This window comes from Arabidopsis lyrata, assembly GCF_000004255.2.
Source record: "Arabidopsis lyrata subsp. lyrata unplaced genomic scaffold ARALYscaffold_2, whole genome shotgun sequence".
Classification (NCBI taxonomy): Eukaryota; Viridiplantae; Streptophyta; class Magnoliopsida; order Brassicales; family Brassicaceae; genus Arabidopsis; species Arabidopsis lyrata.
The window spans coordinates 16,298,222-16,321,042 of NW_003302554.1; the positions used below are offsets into that span (position 1 = coordinate 16,298,222).

Sequence of the window (22,821 nt, forward strand, 5' to 3'; positions counted from 1 at the left end):
ATGGATAGCCTTGAGGTAACTCTCTTCCTTATTCATAATAATTATTGGTTTTGGGAAACAGATTGAGCTGAAACATCTACTTATTTTAAAACCAAAAAAAAAAAAAACATCTACTTATTTTATAGGCCCTCTAGAATTTTTCTTATGAAACTTGATCATGATGTTAATATAAATGAGTTCTTCTTAGGTGCAAGGTATGTCATGGTTATATATGGCTTGATTACACACACATATGAAAATGTTAAGAGTTACTAATGGAGGCAGATTTTGCTTTGCAGGAACATTTCAGAAAGAATCAACCCATGTCACCAGAATGTACAACAACACAGGTTATGTGTAGATTACAAAAAAATTTGTCCCTCTTTGCTCTCTCACATTCTTAAACCAGACCAAATATTCTATCATGCAGTTTTAGAGCGGGATATCATCAGTAATAAACGGCATTCAAGAAAACCATTTAATCTCATGGCTTCCTAATAACAATAACCAGCAAATAATCATGAGTGAAAACTGTTAATGCACTTAATAAAATGATTTTGAGTTATATGTTCTATTCAATTCAAAGTTTTATGATCAGCAGAGAGATGGAAATTAAGGATATTACATCAGTTCCGGTTTACTCAAGCTTCTTCGAGTCTGAAAATCAAGAAGATCAGAATTGCAACCTACAACGATTTGACCGCTTAAGACATGAAGGCAATGTGTTAAACGAGCTAAACGCAAACAGCTGCTCGAGTTTGCAACTCCGCGAGGAATATTTGTATTCTACTTAATTTGGTATGCAAGAAGAGAAGAAGTTAGAACCGGGTTTAGAGTTTAACTTCCAACAAGATCCTTCTATGTATCCGGTTAGCAACAGCTTCCAATTTCCTGATCAACCAGTGTTTGACCACTCTGATAACAATCAGGTTGATGCACATAAGATTGCTTCTATATACACAGTCAAAATCCACAAACCAATCTCTTGTTTCATTATTTTGCAGCAACCAGATTGTCTCAGAAGAGGTCATGAATAATAATATTTGTGTTGAGTTACTGTAGCAATGTACATGCAAGTTTTTGTGTATATACAGTGTACATACATGATATTCAGCAGATTTGTATATATCTTTGTGTGTCAGTGTATTATATAATACAACACTAGTTGTACTTAAAAAAAGGAAGAGTTTTAATTTTGATGAGCATCATGTGATGTCTCCAACTCAAAAGGCTTATTTCCACAATCAACGGTAGAGATCTAAAGAAAATGAGAAAACTTGCGCAATCTTCTTTAATATCCGATATCTTCTTCCACGATAATCCTACTAGAGATCCAGAAGAAGAGCACACATGGTTTTTGTATAAATTAGATAAAGCTTTACTTGAAGAACAGAGCAGAAACAGAACACATCTTCTGTTTTTTGAGGGAAAGTAGATGGAGAGAAGACAACACTTTCGAATGTTCTTGGTTTTAGCTCTTCTATATCTCATGATCTCATGGAAGCCTGTCCTAATCACTGCAAGTCTGTAATACCTCTCTCTAACCTCCTCAAGTTTTTTGTTCTTGCTCTGTTTCTTTCTTGTTTTAATTTCTTATTTACTGCAGGAACTGAGAAATCATCAACAGACCACTTTGAAACCAAGGGACAGGAATTGAATCAGATTAGCCACCTGGTAAGAATCCACTCCATACACACACTCATACAATGTGAGCAGAGATCAAAGTCTCTTCTGTATTTTGACTCTTTTTTTGGTATGGATGCTTTATGTTTTCATAGGGACGCATTGAAACTGATCCTAAGGGAAGAACAAGGACACGGAAGATGATGACCGTTGACGATATTAACGATTATCCAGGATCCGGTGCTAACAACCGCCACACTCCTCATTGTTCTGATTGCTAATTCCATTTTCTTGTAATCTAGCTTCTATAAAATTGTAATGATATGTATCAAGATTTAAAGAGCATGGGGAGTCTTAATAATTGAATAATCTTAATCTAAAAGGCTATGTGAAAATATCAAACTTTAGGAAACCCATGTCTAAAAAGGTGAGACTTTTTTCTTTTTTTAGTATTTTCCACCATTGATTAACTTAGCTCAGATCGGGTTAGGTCATCCACTGATACACAAAAAAGTTTTGCTCTGCTTTTTCCCTCATTACATTAATTATTGTTATTTTCGTTTTATTTGGTGGAGAGACACTGAGACAGTAGAGGGCACAACCACCTCAAACATGATAATATCTTTACTATTTTTTTTTTTTTTTTTTTTGTGTCAAAGGATAATATCTATACTATTATAAGACAAATTCTCGAATTAACAGATAGAACAAATTAAAGAAGAACAAAATACAGAAAAAATCCAAACATTATTTGACATTATCAAATGAAAGACAAACGAAACTCTCCACAACATGATCACAATTTACACAAACCGGAACCATTACATATTAACACATTAATTCAATCAGTTAGTGTCGGGAGAAGGAGAAATAGCCGGCGCCGGAGAAGGAGCATGGGAGGTACCGTCATCAGAACGCATGAAGTCAAACCTTTTGATGAGTATATTAGCAACTAGCTCGTTAGCCTTATCGGTGGGATGATACTCGTCCCAAAACACATACTTACTTCTGTCTTTACACAATGTCGACGCCGGAATACATGTCAGCGCCGGCCGGATTCTGTAGAACGAGCAACACGGCGAATCCGAGTTGTCAAACCCTATTATCAGACAAAACATTTAAACAAGTTAATCTGATGATTAAAGCAATAAAAAGAATTAGCCTTTATGAAATGAAACTATCAAACTTTTTTCATGCCAAAAAATATTTTTGTAAATTTGTGTTGAAAATGAATGATCAATTATTTTTCTAAATGAAATTTCATTTATGAATGCTTCGTTTGATTTTAGCAAAGTTTTATTAGTACCGTATTTCTTAGGGTTCGTGATGATGTCGTTGACGAGGTCATAGGCTTCACCAAACCTGTAGCTTGCGTTAGGGAGCTTGGCCTCGAGATCTAGGAGCATTGTGGTCGCAGCTTTGTTGAATTTCTTAGCAAGATTACTCGCTTTGTTTTGACAATTGCCATCCAGGCTTAGAGCTCTTTGGAGTGGGATACAACCCATTGGTCCTAACCCAAACACCATTAGCTTCCTCGCTCCTAAACTATGCAACATCTACAACATTATAATATCACAATATATGCATCAGTCACACTATATATTTATGAAAACTATATGTAACTGGAGTGTTTTTCCTAGACTAATTAACCTTGAGTTGAGATTCAAGAGTTTCCATTAAGTAGTCGACGAAGGTTTGATCATTGTATTTCCAAGAGTCGCTATAGACAGGCATCAAGTAGTTGTTAATGAAGTCATTGCTGCCTAAAGCGACGACGTATCGAGCATCTTGGAAGAACTTGTCCGCTTCTTTTTTCCCTATCTTTGCCACAACTACATCTTGTGTCCCTTGGAATAATTCTATTTGCTTCCACAACGAAAATCTTTGGATCTTCACAAATACAATCCCCGTGAAAAAGAAAAAGACGACGTTAGAGAACATTTCTTTGGTGATTCTTATATATTTATTTTGATGCAAATTAAAACTTACGAAATAACCGCCAGTTTCATTCAAGATTCCACCACCTCCTGAAGCATAGTTCACTCCATTTTCAAGTATTACATCTTCATTCATTGTTGGATCCAAGAAGGCTACTGGTCTTGGCAATCCAATTTTATCACCTTAAAATTTAAATAAAACCATTATAAGCTTGTACTAAAACGTAATTCACATGATATATCATGATATCATTGACTAACTATTTATTAATTTCATACACATGACTTACCTATAATGTCTGAAACAGTGCGGCCGTTAGTGAACCTTCCATTAGGCAAACCATTGCCAAAATCAATACCGTAAAAGGGCAGATTCGCCGTCGCTAAACTCCTCGGTAGATTCTTATTGTTACCTACATCAGACAATGAATCTCCAAATATAAACTGGACTATCTTGCAATCGTAGCCGTTGATTGCAAGAATGATAAACAATATGAATATCGCGCAGAACTTCATGTCGCCAAATATGAATGCGTGTTGATTGAAAAAGATTTGTTTGGGTGGTTTTAAAAGGGTTGTGGAGGTGAAAAAATAGGACTAAGTAAGAAAGGTGGAGGAGTAGTGTGAGAATAAAGTGGTGAAGGTAGATTTTGAGTTGATGAACCAACTGATTTTGTTTTGTTTTTTAAAATTTGAATTATTGTTTTGTTTTTTATTTGATTCAAACCTACTTCAACTACTCTTTCCTCGTGTTGGTGTCGTAAGTTGTAACCGTTTCCTTTCCGTAAACTTGAAATTTTTGTTATTTTAGGGAGTATTAAACACTGCGGTTTATGAGCTCATATTAGTCATATATAGAGTAAAACCAAAAATAAACTTTACCTTAATACGGAATATTTCCTTGTAGTGAGATAAATAAACTTAAACATCTATCAAACACTTGTTGTGATTTTCCTCCTGCGTGTATTCTTCACTTGCTATTTCGTTACTTAGCTTCTCTTACTAAAAGTATCAATAAAATCATATGTTAATTGAAAAAATACTATTCAGGCCCAAAAAAAAAAAAATTTAAGAGGAAAGAGTTTTTTTCTTTCTAAAATTTGCATGCTCATTTGTAATTTGATTTTTCTCATGAGCTAAGATTGGATAAAATATGTTTAATAATGGGCCAATATCAAGCCCAATGGACCAAAGGTGAATTACTTCGGGCTGGAAGAAATTCAGATGATTGAGTGGGGTATTCTGGTAAATAACCACCGAAAGTGACTGTTTGAGGTTTGGGCCGTTGGACAATGAAGTGCAGTTTGTTTGTGTGTAGTTGAGGCTTTTTTCTGACTGAAACAGAGTAAAGTGTCTAAAACAGAGGTAATCAATATTTTGATCAAATGTGTTTTGAAATCCAGACTAACCCGGCCGGTTATACTGCTAAATCCGCAATTTGGACACTAATCCGGTCTGATTATAAGCCAGTGTTTTTTTTGACCCGCTTAAACCCGATCGAGCTGGTTAGCGGATCAAATTAATTTTGGTTGAAAACTTCTTCTATATATATATATATTTTTTTTACAGTATAAAAGTAGTTAATAAAGTAGGCCTGGACATAAGTACTCGTTACTCGGTTGATACTCGCTACTCGGCTCGTACTCGCCTTGAAAAAACAAGTACCCGGTGTTGTCAAGGCAAGTACCAAGTAGTATAATTCCTTTACTTGCAAGTAAGGGTCAAGTATCAAGTATCATAAATTTTTTTGATACTTGGCTCGTTACTCGCTCCGTTACTCGCTCTGCTACTCGTCCCGTTTTGTATTACAAGATATAAAGACCATTAAACATTTAAACCCAATCACTAAAAGTCTAAAATTATAAAACCCAATATAAGATTTTGTCTCTAATGGCTAGAGATCTGTTAGCTATACCGGTTTCAACCGTTGCTTCTGAGTCAGCATTTAGTACAAGTGGTCGGGTTATAGATCCTTTTCGCAGTTCTCTAACCCCGAGACTTGTTGAGGCTCTAATATGCACTCAAGACTGGATTCGTAACGATTATGAACAAAGTTTGTTGGAGGAAGAAATTGAACAACTAGAAATTCTAGAAGAAGGTATATACTAACATTATACACTTATTCGTACGTTATATATGCATGTTTTCTTTTACATGTGAACTTACAACTTTTATGTTGTTTCAACAGAATTTGTAACTTCAAATGCTTATGGAAATTTGGTGCAAGGAGTGGGTTTAGCTTTGGAGGAAGAATGAAAGGTATGGATACTTCATGATTTTCAAGTTTTGTTTTAAAGCGTAATACACTAATAGTAACATTTGTTATGTTGGTTTTATTTATATGGAAAAAAAAGAGAATCAAGAAGACAAGAACTCAAGAAGGAAGACAGAGACATGATTTCAATTTGAACCAAGTTGTTTTAAAATGTTTATCTTTTGGAACTTTCAATGTGTTGTGATTCTAGGATGTTTTGCGATTTTATGATGTTTAAAATTCTGAATGTTTTATAATATGTATGAGATTGGTTTTTTATTTAAATTAAATGTTCAAGACTTCAAGATTTAAGTAACAAGTATTTGCAAGTAACAAGCTAAGTCAAGTTACCTTGAAAGTAACAAGCCGGGTCAAGTTACTTGCAAGTAACAAAATTTTGGACGAGTACTTGTTATAGCAAGTACTTGCTCAAACGAGTCGAGTATCAAGCCGAACTTTCAATTACTTGTAAGGGCCAAGGCGAGTCACAAGTACTTGAAAAATAGCAAGTATTTGCCTTGTGCCCAGGCCTATAATATGATAATGTGATGAGAGATAGAGATTGGAAGAATTGTATATTAACTCTCATAAGAATTATCATAGTGGGGAGATGTGCCTTTAGTCAAGTGGTTAAGTCCACTTGACTCCGCCTTCCCCACCGGAGTTCGACTCCACTAAGTCGCGTTACCCCGCGTAGTAGGGATTGGCTATGGATCGGGCCTTGTCGATCCAAAGATGTCAAAAAAAAAAAAAAAAGAATTATCATAGTGGTTACAGATGTTGATATAGAGAAATGAATCGTAACCTAAGTAACCTAGTTTCCATAAGTACAAACTATAGTAATTATTAACAAATATACTAGAGAATATCCTAAATATTCTAGATCCTTCTATACGCCCCCTCAATCTCAAGGCGGTGATGGAATAATAGCGAAATCAACGGTTTGAGATTGATCATCAATGTGAAGTAGTGATTCAGTGGGAGCGTTTGACATTGAGAAACCTCAGATTTCCAGCGACATAGATCTGAAGAATATGCGATGGAGATCCCAACTAGGTGAATGAACACTGTCATTGGTGCTGGCAGCCACAAAGAGTCACCGTTGAGCGAGAGAGATTTGAACACAACGTCATTGGTGATGGAAAGAGATCTAGACTTCTCTAGTATTATAGAAGGATCTAGAATATTTAGCCTACTCTCTAGTATATTTGTTAATAATTACTATAGTTTGTACTTATGGAAACTAGGTTAATTAGGTTACGATTCATTTCTCTATATAAACATATGTAACCACTATGATAATTCTTATGAGAGTCAATATACTATTCTTATGATTCTAAACTCTCATCAATCTCTACATGGTATTAGAGCCACAATGATCTAACGATCGGCTCCGTTCCTGAATCTAAGCCAAGAGCTTTTTCTTTTTATTTTTGTGTTTAAGCCAAGTGCTTCCAACATTCAAGTTCATCATGAACCTCTGAATCTAAGCAAAAATGCTTCTAATCATTCAAGTCTAACCATAGACCTCTGAATCAAGCCTAAGTGCTTCTAAAATCAAGCCAAAGTGCTTCTTTTAATTTTTTTTTTTTCTGCAATTTAAAAAAAAAAAAAAATTTCCGTTTTATATCTTCAAAATATCTTTGTTTTTTATTTTATTAAAAAAAAAAAATAACAACAACAAAAAAAAAAAAATCATCGTGGTCTTCTTCTTCAAGACAAGGTTCATCACCTTTTGTGGCGTCGTCCACCACCACACCACCTTGATCTGACCTACCTTGCTTCACTCAACGTTCATTTCTCGAGACAAGGTTCCTCGATCTCCGCTGCACCTTCAACATGTCGGCGTGGGCAATTCACGTTGACATTTTTCTCAACGCCTAGTCATCTCGTCTTCGCAACTTCTCGGTTTCTTCACTATTTCTATTTTGCAAGTCAATCTCAAGCTGTTCATTCCGACGTTCTCCATCACCGCCTTGAGATTGAGGGAGCGTATAGAAGGATCTAAAATAATCTAGAATATCTTTAAATATATTTCTAATAATTATCTCATTTATGTATTTGTGTATATTAGGAAACTAGATTAATTAGGTTTACCTTTCTCTTCTTTATATAAACATATGTTTCATAACCTTTATCATTATGAGAGTTAATATACAATTCTTCCAATCTCTATCTCTCATCACATTATCATAATAAAGTAATAAACTGAAATATCCTTTGGTCATTACAATAACACAACTGATTCACTGAACTATCCATTGAACCATTTTTGTGTGAACCAGGAATTCTACGGATGTTTTGTGCCCATAAAATAAAATCAAAAGACAACAAAATAGTTATAACTCTCCAACGTGGCCAAAACTCAGCCGTTTGCTCCACAAAACAGATAAATAAATACCCAAACCCGTAACTTTATCCTCATCTCATCACTACCGTCCATTTCTCAATCCAACGGTATACATCCCTCGGAAATCTCGAACAATATCTAATCCACTAAAACAAAACCACATTTAAACAAAAGAAGATTTCACAAACTCAAACCAGAGAGAGAGAGAGAGTCCATTGTCCATTGTCGAAGAAGTGTGTTCACTGAACTCCTCCTCAAGCTTTTTCTCGAAACAACAATGGCGACGACGGTTACACTCAAATCCTTCACCGGGCTTCGTCAATCATCAACGGAGCAAACAAACTTCGTCTCCCATGTACCGTCGTCACTTTCTCTCCCCCAGCGACGGAGCTCTCTCCGAGTAACCGCATCCAGAGCCACTCCCAAACTCTCCAACCGTAAGCTCCGTGTCGCCGTCATCGGTGGTGGTCCGGCAGGTGGAGCAGCTGCAGAGACTCTAGCTCAAGGAGGAATCGAGACGATTCTCATCGAGCGTAAGATGGACAATTGCAAGCCTTGCGGTGGCGCGATTCCTCTCTGTATGGTCGGAGAATTCAATTTGCCGTTGGACATTATCGACCGGAGAGTGACGAAGATGAAGATGATTTCGCCGTCGAACATCGCTGTTGATATTGGTCGTACGCTTAAGGAGCATGAGTATATAGGTATGGTGAGAAGAGAAGTGCTTGATGCGTATCTGAGAGAGAGAGCTGAGAAGAGTGGAGCCACCGTGATTAACGGTCTCTTCCTTAAGATGGATCATCCGGAGAACTGGGACTCGCCGTACACTTTGCATTACACTGAGTACGATGGTAAAACTGGAGCTACAGGGACGAAGAAGACAATGGAGGTTGATGCTGTGATTGGAGCTGATGGAGCTAACTCTAGGGTTGCTAAATCTATTGATGCTGGTGATTACGACTACGCAATCGCATTTCAGGTCAAATTTCTTATTCTTGAGTTTAAATTTGTTCTATAGTTTATGGAATTTATGGAACTGTGTTTAGTGATTTGAGAATTCATGTTCTTATGGAGTTTAATGGTGAAATTTGGAAAATTGCAGGAGAGAATTAGGATTCCTGATGAGAAAATGACTTACTATGAGGATTTAGCTGAGATGTATGTTGGGGATGATGTGTCGCCGGATTTCTATGGTTGGGTGTTCCCTAAGTGCGACCATGTAGCTGTTGGAACAGGTACTGTGACTCACAAAGGTGACATCAAGAAGTTCCAGCTCGCGACTCGTAACAGAGCCAAAGACAAGATTCTTGGAGGCAAGATCATCCGTGTTGAGGCTCACCCGATTCCCGAACACCCGAGACCACGTAGGCTCTCGAAAAGAGTGGCTCTTGTAGGTGATGCTGCAGGGTATGTGACTAAATGCTCTGGTGAAGGGATCTACTTTGCTGCTAAGAGTGGAAGAATGTGTGCTGAAGCCATTGTTGAAGGTTCACAGAATGGTAAGTACACAAAAAAACGCCCTTTTCAGATTCCTGCGTTTTAAGTTTTAGTGAATCCTAAAGTCTGAGTGTTTTTGTTGCAACAGGTAAGAAGATGATTGACGAAGGGGACTTGAGGAAGTACTTGGAGAAATGGGATAAGACATACTTGCCTACGTACAGGGTGCTTGATGTGTTACAGAAAGTGTTTTACAGATCGAATCCGGCAAGAGAAGCGTTTGTGGAGATGTGTGCTGATGAGTATGTTCAGAAGATGACATTTGATAGTTATCTGTACAAGCGGGTTGCGCCGGGTAGTCCTTTGGAGGATATCAAGTTGGCTGTGAACACCATTGGGAGTTTGGTTAGGGCTAATGCTCTAAGGAGAGAGATTGAGAAGCTTAGTGTTTAAGAAACAAGTATGAGGTCTTTCCTTTCTTCATCTCTATCTCTCTTTTTTTGTTTGTTAGTAATCTATCTACACTAATGTTGTTGCTCTTCAATATACTATTCAGTATCATATCTATGTTTTCTGTTCATTGAATTAGTCAAAAAAGCATTTGGCTTTACAATCCAATCCCCCACTAAAAACAGATTTCACAAACCACTACTAAACTCACTTGAGAAACCACACAAGAGATACTTCACTTCTTCATCACTCTCCATTCCTGCTTCATCAACCGACTCATCACTAGGGACTGATCCGCTGCTTGAACATGAGGGCACTTGAAACTGATCGGACTTGAGACTTCTCTTCTTCTTCCTCTTGTGGTTAGCCTTGAAACAAGCTTGTCTTAGCCTCTTTGTCTTGTCCTTGAACTCCAAATCCGGTAACTCCTCAATCGTCCTCTTCTCCTTCTCGAGCATCTCCAATGCTTCCTGAAGTTTTTCTGCATTCTCTTCGCCTTCCGTCTTCTGCAGCTCCTATTCATATGATTATAAATGCATTTGAGTTCACTAGTTCTGAAAACAATACTATTAAGCGTACTGCCTTGTTCTACATACCTTGACATTACTGATCAAAGTGTTAAGGCTCATGAGTTTACGATGAGGCCATCGGCGAATACCCAATTCGCGACATCTCCTTTTCAGAAGAGTTAAACCAACGTTAAGTTCCATTGCAGCCTGAGTTATGGGCATGTAGAAGTAGCGAGAGACAGTTTCTTTCGATAATGCTGTTGATGCTGAACTAGTTGTGTAGGTAGTAATATCGCTGATGATTCTCACGCTATGTTCTCTGTGTCTCTCATTGATTTTCCTCTTCTTAGTCGTCTCTTTCACTGTTCCATTTTCCATCTTCTTCTCCGATGAAGCACCATCTCCTCTGTTTTGCTCTGTTTCGTTCCATGATACAGAGCTGTATGAATTGAGTACATCTACAGAACAAAGCAAGACCCATGAAACCTCTTTGTAAATATCTCTATAGATATATGACAACTATGTAATAATATTAATATGTTATACCTTCAGACAAGGGTTCAAGATCAGGTAAAGACAGAGAAGTTGTAGTCAAAGGAAAACCTTGAGAGGCAGAGTTTTCTTGGAGAGCAAGAAGATCTTCTTCCCAGTCAAATAAAGGATAACTTAAGGAGCTGCATGCGTTTGCAAAAAAACAGAGATATTAAATTATGAGAAAACAAAAACTAGTAACAAAGTAAAACTAAACAAAAGCTTCTGAAATTGACCTGTGATCAAAGGAAGGTGAATGAGCTAGGAATGAGAATGGCTTCTCTTCTTTGGTTTTGTGATCAGCCATTGTAGAGAAAGTGAGAGAGATTAATTTGTGTTGTGCCAATCGATGATGGAGAAAAGATTTATATATACATTCAGAGGAGAGAGTAGTAGTAAGATATGGAGAGAGAATAAAGAATGGAAGTGATGATGAATCTATTAGGGGAAGTGGGGTATTGACGGCTAATTGATTGTCTTGTTAAATTTGGAGTTACGAGAAGATATGATTAATGTTAATTAGTGGGTAATTTATAGGGGCGTTTAGGTTTGGATTAGACTTCTCTTTTCGTCTCTCCCTCCATGCATATATGACATGCAATCATTTCGAGTAAATAGTGTACTCTATGGCCATGTTCTTATATATACACATGCATATAGTATATACACATAACAACAATGATCATGATTATGTATAATTAGTAACCACTAACTGAATGATATCTGCTCAATTAAGATATAAAACGTAACGTATGGTTAAAACTTTATAATAGATCATGGGTCATGAATTCTCTTTTTTCGTAATTAATCATAAGTTATTAATGAAGTAACAAAAAAGGGTTTATACTCCATTTTCATTTTTAGTCCTTAGGGTGTCTGAGAAACCGTTTTGAAGACATAGAAGCAGAGTTAGTATAAGCAAAACCTCTGCTTCTACTCTTTCTATGTCTTGGAATCGGAACTTTCTCAAGAAGAGATAAGACCTCAATCATCGATGGTCTAACCTTAACCTCTCCGATACATTGTAAAGCCAAGAAAGACATCATAAATGCTGCTTTCTTAGGGTATTGACCCACAAGCTTTGTGTCCATTATCCTAAACACTTTTCGCTTGTCTCGCAAGTAAGGTGTTGCCCATTCCACTAGGCTTTCTTCTTCCCGTGCTTTGGTTTTGTCTATGACTCGACGTCCAGATAGAATCTCTAGCAACACTACACCGAAGCTGTAGACATCACATTTTGTTGTTAGATGACCTGACAGAAAACAGAAAAAGGCCAATGTTTTAGAAAATTTCATGTTGTGTGTAATTGAAATGGAATTAAACGAGCCATTAAAGAAAGAGAAACCTGTTGCTAGGTATTCTGGAGCTGCGTAACCTTCAGTACCCATGACTTCGGTTGTCACGTGTGAACGGTTGTCCTTTGGACCTTCTTTGGCTAATCCAAAGTCTGAGAGTTTGGCGTTGAATTCTGAATCGAGAAGGATATTTGCTGCTTTGAAGTCTCTGTAAATGACTTGGTCATTAGCTTCGTGCAAAAAACATAGTCCTCGAGCAGCACCAATCGCGACTTTCATACGCAGTGACCAAGAAAGCACATTGGAACCCCCTAGAATAAGCAGGATTCAGATCATGAGAAATCCAGATAGAAGAAACAGTAACACAAGAGTTTTGGATTTAAAAAAGAGTTTCTTTACTTACTTTCAAACAAATGATTTTCAAGACTACCATTAGGCATATGCTCGTAAACCAAAAGGCGGTGTTCGTTTTCCAAGGAGTATCCAATCAGTTTCACTAGATTCGGATGATGCAATCTTCCAAGATAATTCACTTCCCTCTTTGGAGAAAATCATACACACATGTACAGATTTTAAAAGAGTATAGTCACAAGGTGAAATCATAATAAAATAATTCAAAAGGAAGCTTACCAGCCACTCCTTATGTCCCTGAAGCCCTCCAGTTTTAAGCTTCTTCACAGCAACCGAAAGTTCGATTCCAGGTCCACCATTAACACAGCCCTTGTGAACAAACCCGAACCCTCCTTCCCCAATTAGACTCTCTGGACAGAAGTTTCCTGTAGCATTCTTTAGCTCATCTAAGGTAAAGGACTTCAAATATTGAGAATGCATTATGTCTCCTTCTCCGCGCGGTGCAGGTAGAGTGATGTTAGCTTCACATTTTCCTGCAATCAGAGGTTTTAAACTCCATGGATATGACAGATTCGAGCTTCTTCCAGTATCACTATCAGCTCCTGGACAAGAACAATGCCACATTCTTGCATCAAAATGAGAATGGATAAACAGAACTATCAACAGCAAAGTTACTAACTTTCAGAACAGGGCATTTGAGTTCTCTCTGCTACTTTCATCATTAGAGATAAATCGAATAACTACATAAAACCATCTCCTAAAAAACTTTCTTAGATTCATCCATCAATGCATTAACATTCAGAAAATCCAGGACAATGTGCAAAAGGACAAGTTATGCTCAAAAATTCCAGTAAGAATTTAGTTACAATTAACAAGAAACAGAGAGATAGATCAAAGAAATGAGAAGAGCTTACGTGAAAAGGGTTTGGAGTTCACTGAGGAGTCAACATTATCGTCCTCATTATCATTTATCTTTGAGCAAGATCCAAAGCAATTCCCCATTTAATCCTATATAAAGGTCTAATCATCCAAAAACCAAAACCCTGGAGACAAATAATAGGAAACAAACAGTAATAAAAACGCTATGGATCGATCTTTATCACCGCCGACATTCTTCCTCCGGTGAAAGGAAGAACGTAGAAACGAGAGTGGTGATGCTCAAAATGTGAAATCAATGCAGAGGTTTGGAATTGAGATTAGAGAAGCAAAGAGAGAAAGGGGTTGGAATTGTAAAATTTTGGAAAAACTATAATTAGAGAGAATTTGGAGAAAAGAGTTTCCGTGTTGTATTAACTTCCTGTCAGAGTCACCCCTATTAATTACCAATTAATTGACTCATTTACGTCACGTGCAATTCTCGTGTCCCCCACACTCTTCCCATGAATTTTCCTTCTTTTTATTTGGTTATAAATTTACTAGCTGACTTTTTTTATTTTATAAAATGTAGTATATATTACATGATTTATTTTGTTATTTCTTATTGATTTCTTAATAATTTCAAATGATCGTATTATTTATGATAAATTATTATAGCTATGTAATTAAATAGAGAACAATCGGTTACCATTTAATATACAAGATTATAGTGGACATGATCTTTAATATAATAATATGTGAGTTTTCTTAAACTCTGAGAAAATGACTATGTAGTTATTTTTTTCATTTCTTGAATATATATGACAAAAAATTCATTGTGGATAAAGATATGTAGAAATAGTAGTTTGTCCTAATATCGTTATTGTATTATATATTATCCGGATTTAAATTCATAATGTATGTTGTTACAAAATATATTCATTGAAGATTCACCATATAAAAATGTAAGTGTTTAGACTCGGTGCAATTTCAATCATCATTGACGAAACCATTAGTTTTGGTTGGGTTTTGCGGCACGAGTTCTCGTTATTATAAGAAAGCAAAAATCTCTCAAATAAGTTTGGTGGGAATAATATTTTCAAATTAAAAATAAAAAGCGGTAGAAATCGAAATTAGGTTATGGCATAAAATTTGTAGCTTTTTGTGCTTCTTTTGAGTGCATAGCGTCAAGTTCACCCCATACTGTATTGCCCATAAACATAATCTTCCAATTCCTTCAATGTTAATATATATACGGAAATGACAGTTTCATCCATCGGTCTCCAAATAACTAATTATTTTATAATATATCCACCCATTTAGTAATCAACTTGAATTTTGTATTCTTCTTTTGACGACATTTTGAAAGACCATAAATTAATTCATAATATGTGTTCTTGGATGATTTGGGAAACCATCTTCTTAGGCTTATAAGGTTTTTCTTATCTCAATAGATCCATACAAAAATTAACATGAAATTCTTAAATGGCATATTTTAAATTACAAATTCGTTGTTCTTCATATAAGAGCTCTTGTTATGACATGTTTTAAATTACTAAAAAAGACAAAACAAATAAAAGCTTGGAAAATGAACATAGCCAAGTCTTTTGGTGAACAAAACCCTAACCGAATGTATATATGAAAAAGGAGACAAACAAGATAACCGAAAAAGGGCAAAGGTTTTATATTGGAAACAAGCGAATATTTATGACCAAAGCAGAAGTGACGAACTCGTATCATTCAACGTTTATAAGGTCATCATCTATAGAAAAATCAATCCGCAAACTATTATTATTATTATTATAGTAAACAATAAAAAAGAAGAAGAAGAAGAAGAAGAACAAAAAGATAGGAATTATTGGGTAAGTAAGCTTCTGATTAAAGCAGCTTGTGCAGTGTCTGTGTTTGCAAGTAACTCAGATAACCTCTCGCTTAGATCATCAACCTCTCTATGCAGATTCCTTATGTAGTTGCACGTATCTTGTAACACCCTCGCTGCTGAAACCTGTCGATATAGAAGATATCATTATTTTTCATGCCATATATACACATCTATATTACATAGGTAGTTGAGTTAGTTAGATTTAGCGTACCTTGTCGGAGCGACGACTGTCCCTGAGCTCAGGAAGAAGCTGTTGCAACTTGATAATGAGATCATTGATTTGATCTTCTGAGATCCTTGAAGTTCCTGATGATTGCCTCGAACGTGATCTTCTTCCCGACATTTTTTTTTTTTGTTGAATTATTATTCGACAAGTAGTAAGAGTGATAGATATTAGTAGCAAAGGCACTTTAATTTATCGATGAAACAGGATATGGAGTTTAGGGTAACACACAAGTTATGCCGGAAAAGGAAGAGAGAGGGAGAGAAGAGTTGATAGTATGAAGGAAATAAGTGAAGCGATCGACGGTTGTATTTATGTAGGCCTTTTTATTATTTGTTTATGAACAATATAATAAAATTATCTTCTTATTTTAATTTGAACAATATAGTGCGAATCTTATTTTTCAAATATTGAATTATATATTATATGCCCCCCTCTCCTGACAACTTTTGTTTAATAAAACGATTTCAGAGAATCTCGTATTTTCATTTTTTAAATATACATAGATCTAAATTTGATAGGTATAATATTAACGTTGAATCTAGAAAAAACTTGTTTGAAAAATTACCCTATATCGTAAATTTTATTGATATGTTTCGAGCTTTGAATTTGACACTCGCATTACGGTTCATATGTTAGATTTCTAAAGGTTTATCAACAAAATTTTAGTATTACCTAAAACAGTTTATTTATCTCAAACTTCGTCTTATTCTTATTTCTGTATAGTACGAAAAAAAAAAATGTAAGCTAGTGAAAATTAATATTCTTATAATATTTTATTTTATGCGAACAGGCATGGACGTCATGTAACAGAAAATAAACATATATATATATATATTGAAAGGTTATAAAGATGGTAGAGTATTGTTTTACTTACTTCTGTGCTGACTGGTGAGTAACTTATCAATGTTAAACTAATGAAGATATTGAACTGATTTTTTGTGCGTTTATCAAGGAAGAAAGTTTTATACTTTATAACTAAAATAAGCCCATCCATTCCTCGAAACACAACTTCTATTAAGATACAAAATTCACATTATCGATGTGTGGGATTTCGCTCTACGCCTCTACCACGTCCACACATATGCCTTTTTCAAAGGTTTTACTAATCTATGGCATTGTTATTGAAAACCCCCGTTTATACAATGCAAGATAAAATGCAACAAATGGTTGCCTGTTTAGAGAAATGTTTTTAGAAGAATAATAGATTTCTCTCAAAATTGGGATTGAAAAAGTAAAATGTAATATTCATCTCATTCATAGTTAGTTGGAGGAATAAAGAAGAGGAAAATGAGGAAGTTTTTTATTCACTTAAAAATGAACAAAATGAATATTATTCATCTCAAATTATATATACCCCCAATTATTATTCATTCATCTCAGTATTTTGAAGGACAACCATTTGCAAACATTATTTCTAAGAAGAGATATATTGTAAAAAAAACTCTCAATAGAATACATGACAATGTTAAAAACAGACTTACTTTTTTTTTAAAAAAAATGTTAAAAACAGACTGAATGGAAAATGCGATGCTGTTCTAATATTTTCATTACTATTAGAACCGCACTGCGTCGTCTGGTTTTGTCTTTAATCGGAGCGTGTACAGTATTATTACGACGTGGGTATACTTGCAGAGCTTATACACATAATTTGCTTATACGCATACAAATTAGAAAAGAGCCAAAGTATGAGTGATTTGACTGGTCAAAGAGATCACACACACACGCCCATGTTCTTTGATCAACAACACACACGTGGCATTTCGGGAGGCGCATACACTTACTCCGACCGACGTTGAGCATTCATATTTTCATCGATGAGCTCATTGTTTTATTTATTTATTAAGCTAATGCACTAATCTGCTGCACCACAAAAACACGTATCCAGGGCCGTATTTAGAAACCCATAGGCCTAAAGAAAAACGTATTTTTAAAAGATAATTCTGAATAATGACACAAAAAATAATATAATGAACAAGAGAACAAAAAAAACAGATTTAAAGTACTATTAATGAACTATTCACTTAACTTAGACCTAAGTAAAAACATTTAACCAATATAATGCTAATATAATTTTCACAACAATGATTAAAACAAAAAATTTACATAAAATTTGGAAACTTAAGGAAAATGTATTTCATCAACTTGCACGTAATACAGAAATCGTTTAAATATTTTAGTAACAACGACATCAATCGGAATTTTCAAACCCATCTACCTTATTCGTTGTTTTTCTTTGTAACAATTTCTAGTATGTAATTAGGACAAAGTTTACAGAGAAAAATACTCGCCAACTTTTGTATTTATTACGCGTTGTTTATATGAATATGACTCTGAGATCCTATAGTTTCGAGCATGAAAACTACAAATTCTTGTATAGTAAAAATTAAACTACATCTTTTTTTAGTTAAAATATAATAAGCCAAGAAAATAAGGAAAATATGTTTCGAAAAGATAAAGTAGAACACGACAAAGAAAAAACGTAAACTCGAAGAGTGAGCTGTGGAGAACGAAACACAAAATCTCAGATTTTAATACATTGGAGAAATATAGGGTAATGCAATTTACTTTTGATTCATTAGATGCAAATTCCTTGTATGTTGAAAAGTAGCGACCATTTCAGTAAAATCTTCTAGAAGAACTTAATTGTACTGCTGTAGTACAATCTCAACTCCTTTCGCACTACCTCGTTGACACGGTAGAAAATTGGCGATAACAAAATATGGCGAAGAAAGAGATCAGCTTTAGGGTTCAAATAAAATGTTAATGATACAAAATTTTGTACTCTTACTATTGTACCACCATAATTTTTGAACGGTAAATGTTTAATATTATTGAATAAAATAGTTTATTGAATTGTGTTATATATAAAATATAAGATACATATATAGTGGTAATATTAATATAATTTTAACTCTCATATAATGTAAACTTTTATAAATATATAAATTAAATATGCTAAATAATTTATCGAAATCTGAGAATTTTTATTTCGTTTTCAAGTTTCACTACATATTTAAAGTACTTGATTAGTAGGATACAATAAAATTTTCTTCTCCAATTATTTCTAATAATAAATAAGCGATAAAATATTTTAATATCATTATTGTATAATATTAAATTTATAAGATCATATCAAATGTGTTTTTTATTTTTTATATAGCATTTATATTAGATGGTAGTCTAGTGATAGGCATGAGGACCTAGCTCCAACCGAATTTTACTATCTTCTTCGTGTGTTCCATTTAAATTACATGAATGGTCTTCTCACCAAGTTTTCGTCGGAGAGTCAATATCAGGCATAATTTTTTTTTTTCTCTCTCTCTCTTTTTCCTTTATTTGATGAGCATATCAGACAAAGCTTTAAAACGTTTCCAAGATAACAGCAATTACAAAAGATAATGAAAAAAATTAGAGACATCTCGATAGTTCTATATCAAATCATTATTCAACAAATATGATATATCTCTGTGGATAGGATTGAACATGAACATGAACATGATCATGAGAGAACTAAGAAGATCTAGAGATAAAAAGTTCTAACAGGAGACTTAAATTATAATAGCGGGTGAACATAAATATGTATATATATATATTTACACAAGGTCAACCAAAGCAATCAATCATTACTTTTCTCCGCTATGAAAATAAAGTTAAATAAGTTTTTAAAGTGATTACATTAGAGAGATAAGATCTAATTGTAAGTTTTTTAATTTAGAAGAAAGATTTGATTTGAGTTTTTTTTTTGTCAAAGATTTGAGTTTATATTTAGAAAAAGGAACATAAAGAAAGAGCTCAGATGTGTTAAATTGTGGTCAGCGTGTCTGTCGCGGCACATGATCACTAATCAATCGACAGCGAAGATTAAGCTTTATTTCACGAGCATTCTATTCTTATTACAATCTGTTGTTGTTTTTGTTGTTGTTGTTAATTCTCCAAATCCGTTTGTTTTATTCGTTTTGCTGCTTGTTTCGGTTCGTCTAGTTCTCCTCTGTTTTTTTTAAAAACAATATTTTCCTCTACTATGCAAAAATAAATGAATGCATCGATATAGAATTAAGTATGATAAAATTTAATAAAAGAGAACTGAATTATATTATTTCATTACAAATTTACAATAACAATGAATTTGGTGAATATTTTTCTACTGAATCGGCATATTTTAACGCATTTGCTATAAAAATTATATATTTAATAACAAAAAAAAAAATCGGCTTATTTTTTGGTTTTATGGGCAAATTTTTGTAAGAAGACGCTAAAAGATATCACGCCATTTTCTGTTTCCGATACAGAATTTTTGCTGGTCAATTTTCTTATTACAACATGGTGATCCACTATGAGTAAAAATCTGTTGAAATAATATCTATACTTCTCGCTAGAGTGATTTTAATGGCAATATGTTGGTTGTGAAAAAACCATTTATCTTTTTTTTTAGATGGGGTTTTCTCGGTAGTTCAAGTGGGGTTCTAATCGGAATTTTTGCTTTCGGAAAATCTTCAATAGTTTCTAATATTTATTCATTGTTGATAATAGTGGTCAATAGTTCTTGGCCTTGGGGGTTTTGTCCTTAAAAATTCACGTAACGCTACGTTTACCAGACTTTCGTCTTCCTCTTACGGAAAGATGGTGATTTTAATCCCAAAGGTTGGAATTAACAGCAGCTTTGGAAGCTGACAACATTATTAAGATTATGCAAACTTTTTTAGAGAGATAATTAAAAAAAAATCGGAAACAGGGAAGATAATTTTAGTCTCATGTAATTCTCTTTGTGGTTTGGAAGACGAAGATTGATTAATATATTATGCAAAAAATATAGATAACTGGATATAAAGAGATCCGAAATTGGGAAGATAAATCTAGTCCCATGAAATTCTGTTTTTGATGAATGAAAATAAAAATACAATTTTGTTAGTAAGACTTATCTTCGATTTTTTTTGTTAATTATATATACGCTTGTTACAAATGTTTATGTATCTGTAATGTATTATATATACCATATTTTATCTTTTACCTTTTAAATAGATAATATTAGAAATTTAGAATCACATATTTTATATACAAAGACGCTTACATAAATTACGATCTACATTTAGTCCTTCATTTGGCTCAGGTGTTCTCTCTCCCCTCTATGACACCGACCAAACAAGCTTAATCGTATAGTATTGCTAAAAACACGTGATCCAGCTATATATATCGTACTCGTACCATATTATTAAATTAAATTCTTTTAAAACATAACAATAATCACCTATAACAGCATAAATTTTTGAAGCTTTGTACTATTTTCTTTAGCTTAATTTATAGTACTAGTTATCGATCAATAATATGAACTGTAATGTGGCGAATAGTTTGAAGGTTGAAAGGGCACACTCCATTTATAGAATGCGATTATCAATTTTATGACTTAGGATGAGTCCCAAAAGCCTATAAATTTTGGACTTGCACGTGATATTAATCCAACACAAAAGCATCTTCTCTTCTTCCAATGCGTTGACGATGAGGAAGGCAAAACAAAATAAGGTAATTTCAACGTTAATCCTTCTCTATAATTTCGGCATTACATCTTGTATTATTTGTTTGTTCTTTTAGTATCAGTAGTGGAAATTCATTTACTGCACTATCCAATCCTGAATATTCTGAGATTTTAAGCAAAAAGCGACAGTCCAATAGTTCCAATGGTATTCAATCGATATTATAGTTTGAGGCAGCGGCGGATCTGGAAACAAGTTTTATAGGGATTAACATAATACAAATTTTTTATGATGAACAATAAATTGGAAAATTATATAAATTAAAAGGGTCATTTGGAAGTTAGAACAAAAATTTATAGGGGTCAAACACTAATTTTAACTAAATATTTCCTCAAATTCAATCAAATTTACACTAAAAATAAATGATATATAAAATTTATAGGGGTCATGTGACCCCACTCACCCCTTCATACCTCCGCCCTGGTTTGAGGTATTAGCAAGATGTAGTTCGCCTAAAACCTGATATCATTTGGCTAATCCAACGTAAAACCTATGTGCCATACAACAAATTTTGAATTAGTATAGATTTTTTTGCTGCATACAACATATTCATGATCTTCGCTAGTTAATAGTAGACAAAAAAAAATGTATGTAGATTGTGGAGAAAAATCTAAAACCACTCTTATTTCGAAAACAATTTTTAAGTTTTTTTGTGCTGCATACAGTTATATATTTGCGTCCTGAATCAGTCAAATAATTTTAGGTTTTTGGTTGCATACTACGCAATATATCATCTAAACCATTTTTTTTTGTTCTTTCTTTTCTAAAACATTTTAGTATTTTATAGTATGCACGCAATGACACAAATGCTGTACAAACATAGTGGTCTTTTATATTTCTTTTAGACCGGCTACCAAAAGAAAGAGGTCAAATGCTACATAGTATAATTTACGATCGTGAGTTTACACTGTATGGAAATAGATATAACGCAATAGATTATGAATATTCACGATTGAACTTTTATGGTATCATGCGTTGTGATTCGAAATATTTAACTTTCCCTAAAAGGATATACCTCTTGCAATTGTCACCATTTGATTTTTCTCAATAAACAACCAAAACTAAGACAGTAGGTTGCTGGTTTTAAGTTTACCAAAAAAAAGGTTGCTGGTTTTAACGTGTTTGATCTAAACAACACAAATCAAAACTTGGTTACGTCATTCAGATTCGTTTCTATGTTACAACTTGGTACTTAAACCTAAGTTTGTCAGCACTTTAATATTAAGACGAAGACAAGGTCCACCATCGTCTAAGGTTCTTTCCTTTCACACAATTTGCAAATTTTTAAGATTACCTTAATCCAATAATTAATCTCCACGATTATGTTTAATGATTGTAATTAGCGTCAGAAACTTTATTATATGTGGTCCCGTGAGACGAAAGAAAAGTAGTTGCATGAGGTTCCATGTACTATATATAACTCGTGGGGGTAATATTTATTGTCGCGAATCCATATTCTCGTTCTACTAGTAAAAAAAGAAACTGGTTTTGTCGCGCATTGATTATATATATACACACTACAATGAAGTGTGGTCCTATCCTATTGCTCCAGTAATCAGAATTAAAATTAAGTAGTGGGTCAAATAATTAATATATCATAATAATCCTTTTTTG

General features: G+C 34.2%; 6 protein-coding genes across 7 annotated transcripts; 2 read left to right on the plus strand and 4 right to left on the minus strand.

Moving 5' to 3' along the window:
• The first annotated feature begins 1,179 nt into the window (after positions 1-1,179).
• Positions 1,180-2,048, plus strand: LOC9323606. Its single transcript, XM_002887496.2, has 3 exons — positions 1,180-1,502; positions 1,586-1,653; positions 1,758-2,048. Exons 1-3 carry the CDS (start codon positions 1,415-1,417, stop codon positions 1,881-1,883), a joined length of 282 nt encoding a protein of 93 aa, XP_002887542.2. The 5' UTR covers positions 1,180-1,414; the 3' UTR covers positions 1,884-2,048.
• Positions 2,049-2,272: 224 nt separating this feature from the next.
• On the minus strand, positions 2,273-4,193 carry LOC9323607 (GDSL esterase/lipase At1g74460). The gene is made up of 5 exons (XM_002888932.2): positions 3,830-4,193; positions 3,592-3,722; positions 3,253-3,492; positions 2,909-3,158; positions 2,273-2,701 (listed from the first exon to the last, which is right to left on the minus strand). The coding sequence occupies exons 1-5, from the start codon at positions 4,053-4,055 to the stop codon at positions 2,448-2,450; spliced, it is 1,101 nt and encodes a 366-aa protein (XP_002888978.1). The 5' UTR covers positions 4,056-4,193; the 3' UTR covers positions 2,273-2,447.
• Positions 4,194-8,313: 4,120 nt separating this feature from the next.
• LOC9325042 (geranylgeranyl diphosphate reductase, chloroplastic) lies at positions 8,314-10,190 on the plus strand. The gene is made up of 3 exons (XM_021034301.1): positions 8,314-9,122; positions 9,246-9,642; positions 9,729-10,190. Exons 1-3 carry the CDS (start codon positions 8,421-8,423, stop codon positions 10,031-10,033), a joined length of 1,404 nt encoding a protein of 467 aa, XP_020889960.1. The 5' UTR covers positions 8,314-8,420; the 3' UTR covers positions 10,034-10,190.
• LOC9323608 (protein RKD2) lies at positions 10,084-11,791 on the minus strand. Its single transcript, XM_002888933.2, has 4 exons — positions 11,307-11,791; positions 11,086-11,213; positions 10,627-10,997; positions 10,084-10,545 (listed from the first exon to the last, which is right to left on the minus strand). Exons 1-4 carry the CDS (start codon positions 11,375-11,377, stop codon positions 10,219-10,221), a joined length of 897 nt encoding a protein of 298 aa, XP_002888979.1. The 5' UTR covers positions 11,378-11,791; the 3' UTR covers positions 10,084-10,218.
• A 58-nt stretch (positions 11,792-11,849) lies between these two features.
• LOC9325043 (probable serine/threonine-protein kinase PBL3) lies at positions 11,850-14,085 on the minus strand. Of its 2 annotated transcripts, none has more exons than XM_002888934.2 (5): positions 13,631-14,085; positions 12,996-13,318; positions 12,769-12,904; positions 12,416-12,676; positions 11,850-12,322 (listed from the first exon to the last, which is right to left on the minus strand). In XM_002888934.2, the coding sequence occupies exons 1-5, from the start codon at positions 13,716-13,718 to the stop codon at positions 11,931-11,933; spliced, it is 1,200 nt and encodes a 399-aa protein (XP_002888980.1). In that variant the 5' UTR covers positions 13,719-14,085; the 3' UTR covers positions 11,850-11,930. The 2 variants fall into 2 exon arrangements, with proteins under 2 accessions (XP_002888980.1, XP_020889961.1); XM_021034302.1 differs by having other exon boundaries at positions 12,202-12,291.
• Positions 14,086-15,049: 964 nt separating this feature from the next.
• Positions 15,050-16,029, minus strand: LOC9325044 (transcription factor PRE3). The gene is made up of 2 exons (XM_002888935.2): positions 15,665-16,029; positions 15,050-15,576 (listed from the first exon to the last, which is right to left on the minus strand). The coding sequence occupies exons 1-2, from the start codon at positions 15,794-15,796 to the stop codon at positions 15,427-15,429; spliced, it is 282 nt and encodes a 93-aa protein (XP_002888981.1). The 5' UTR covers positions 15,797-16,029; the 3' UTR covers positions 15,050-15,426.
• Positions 16,030-22,821: the final 6,792 nt, after the last annotated feature.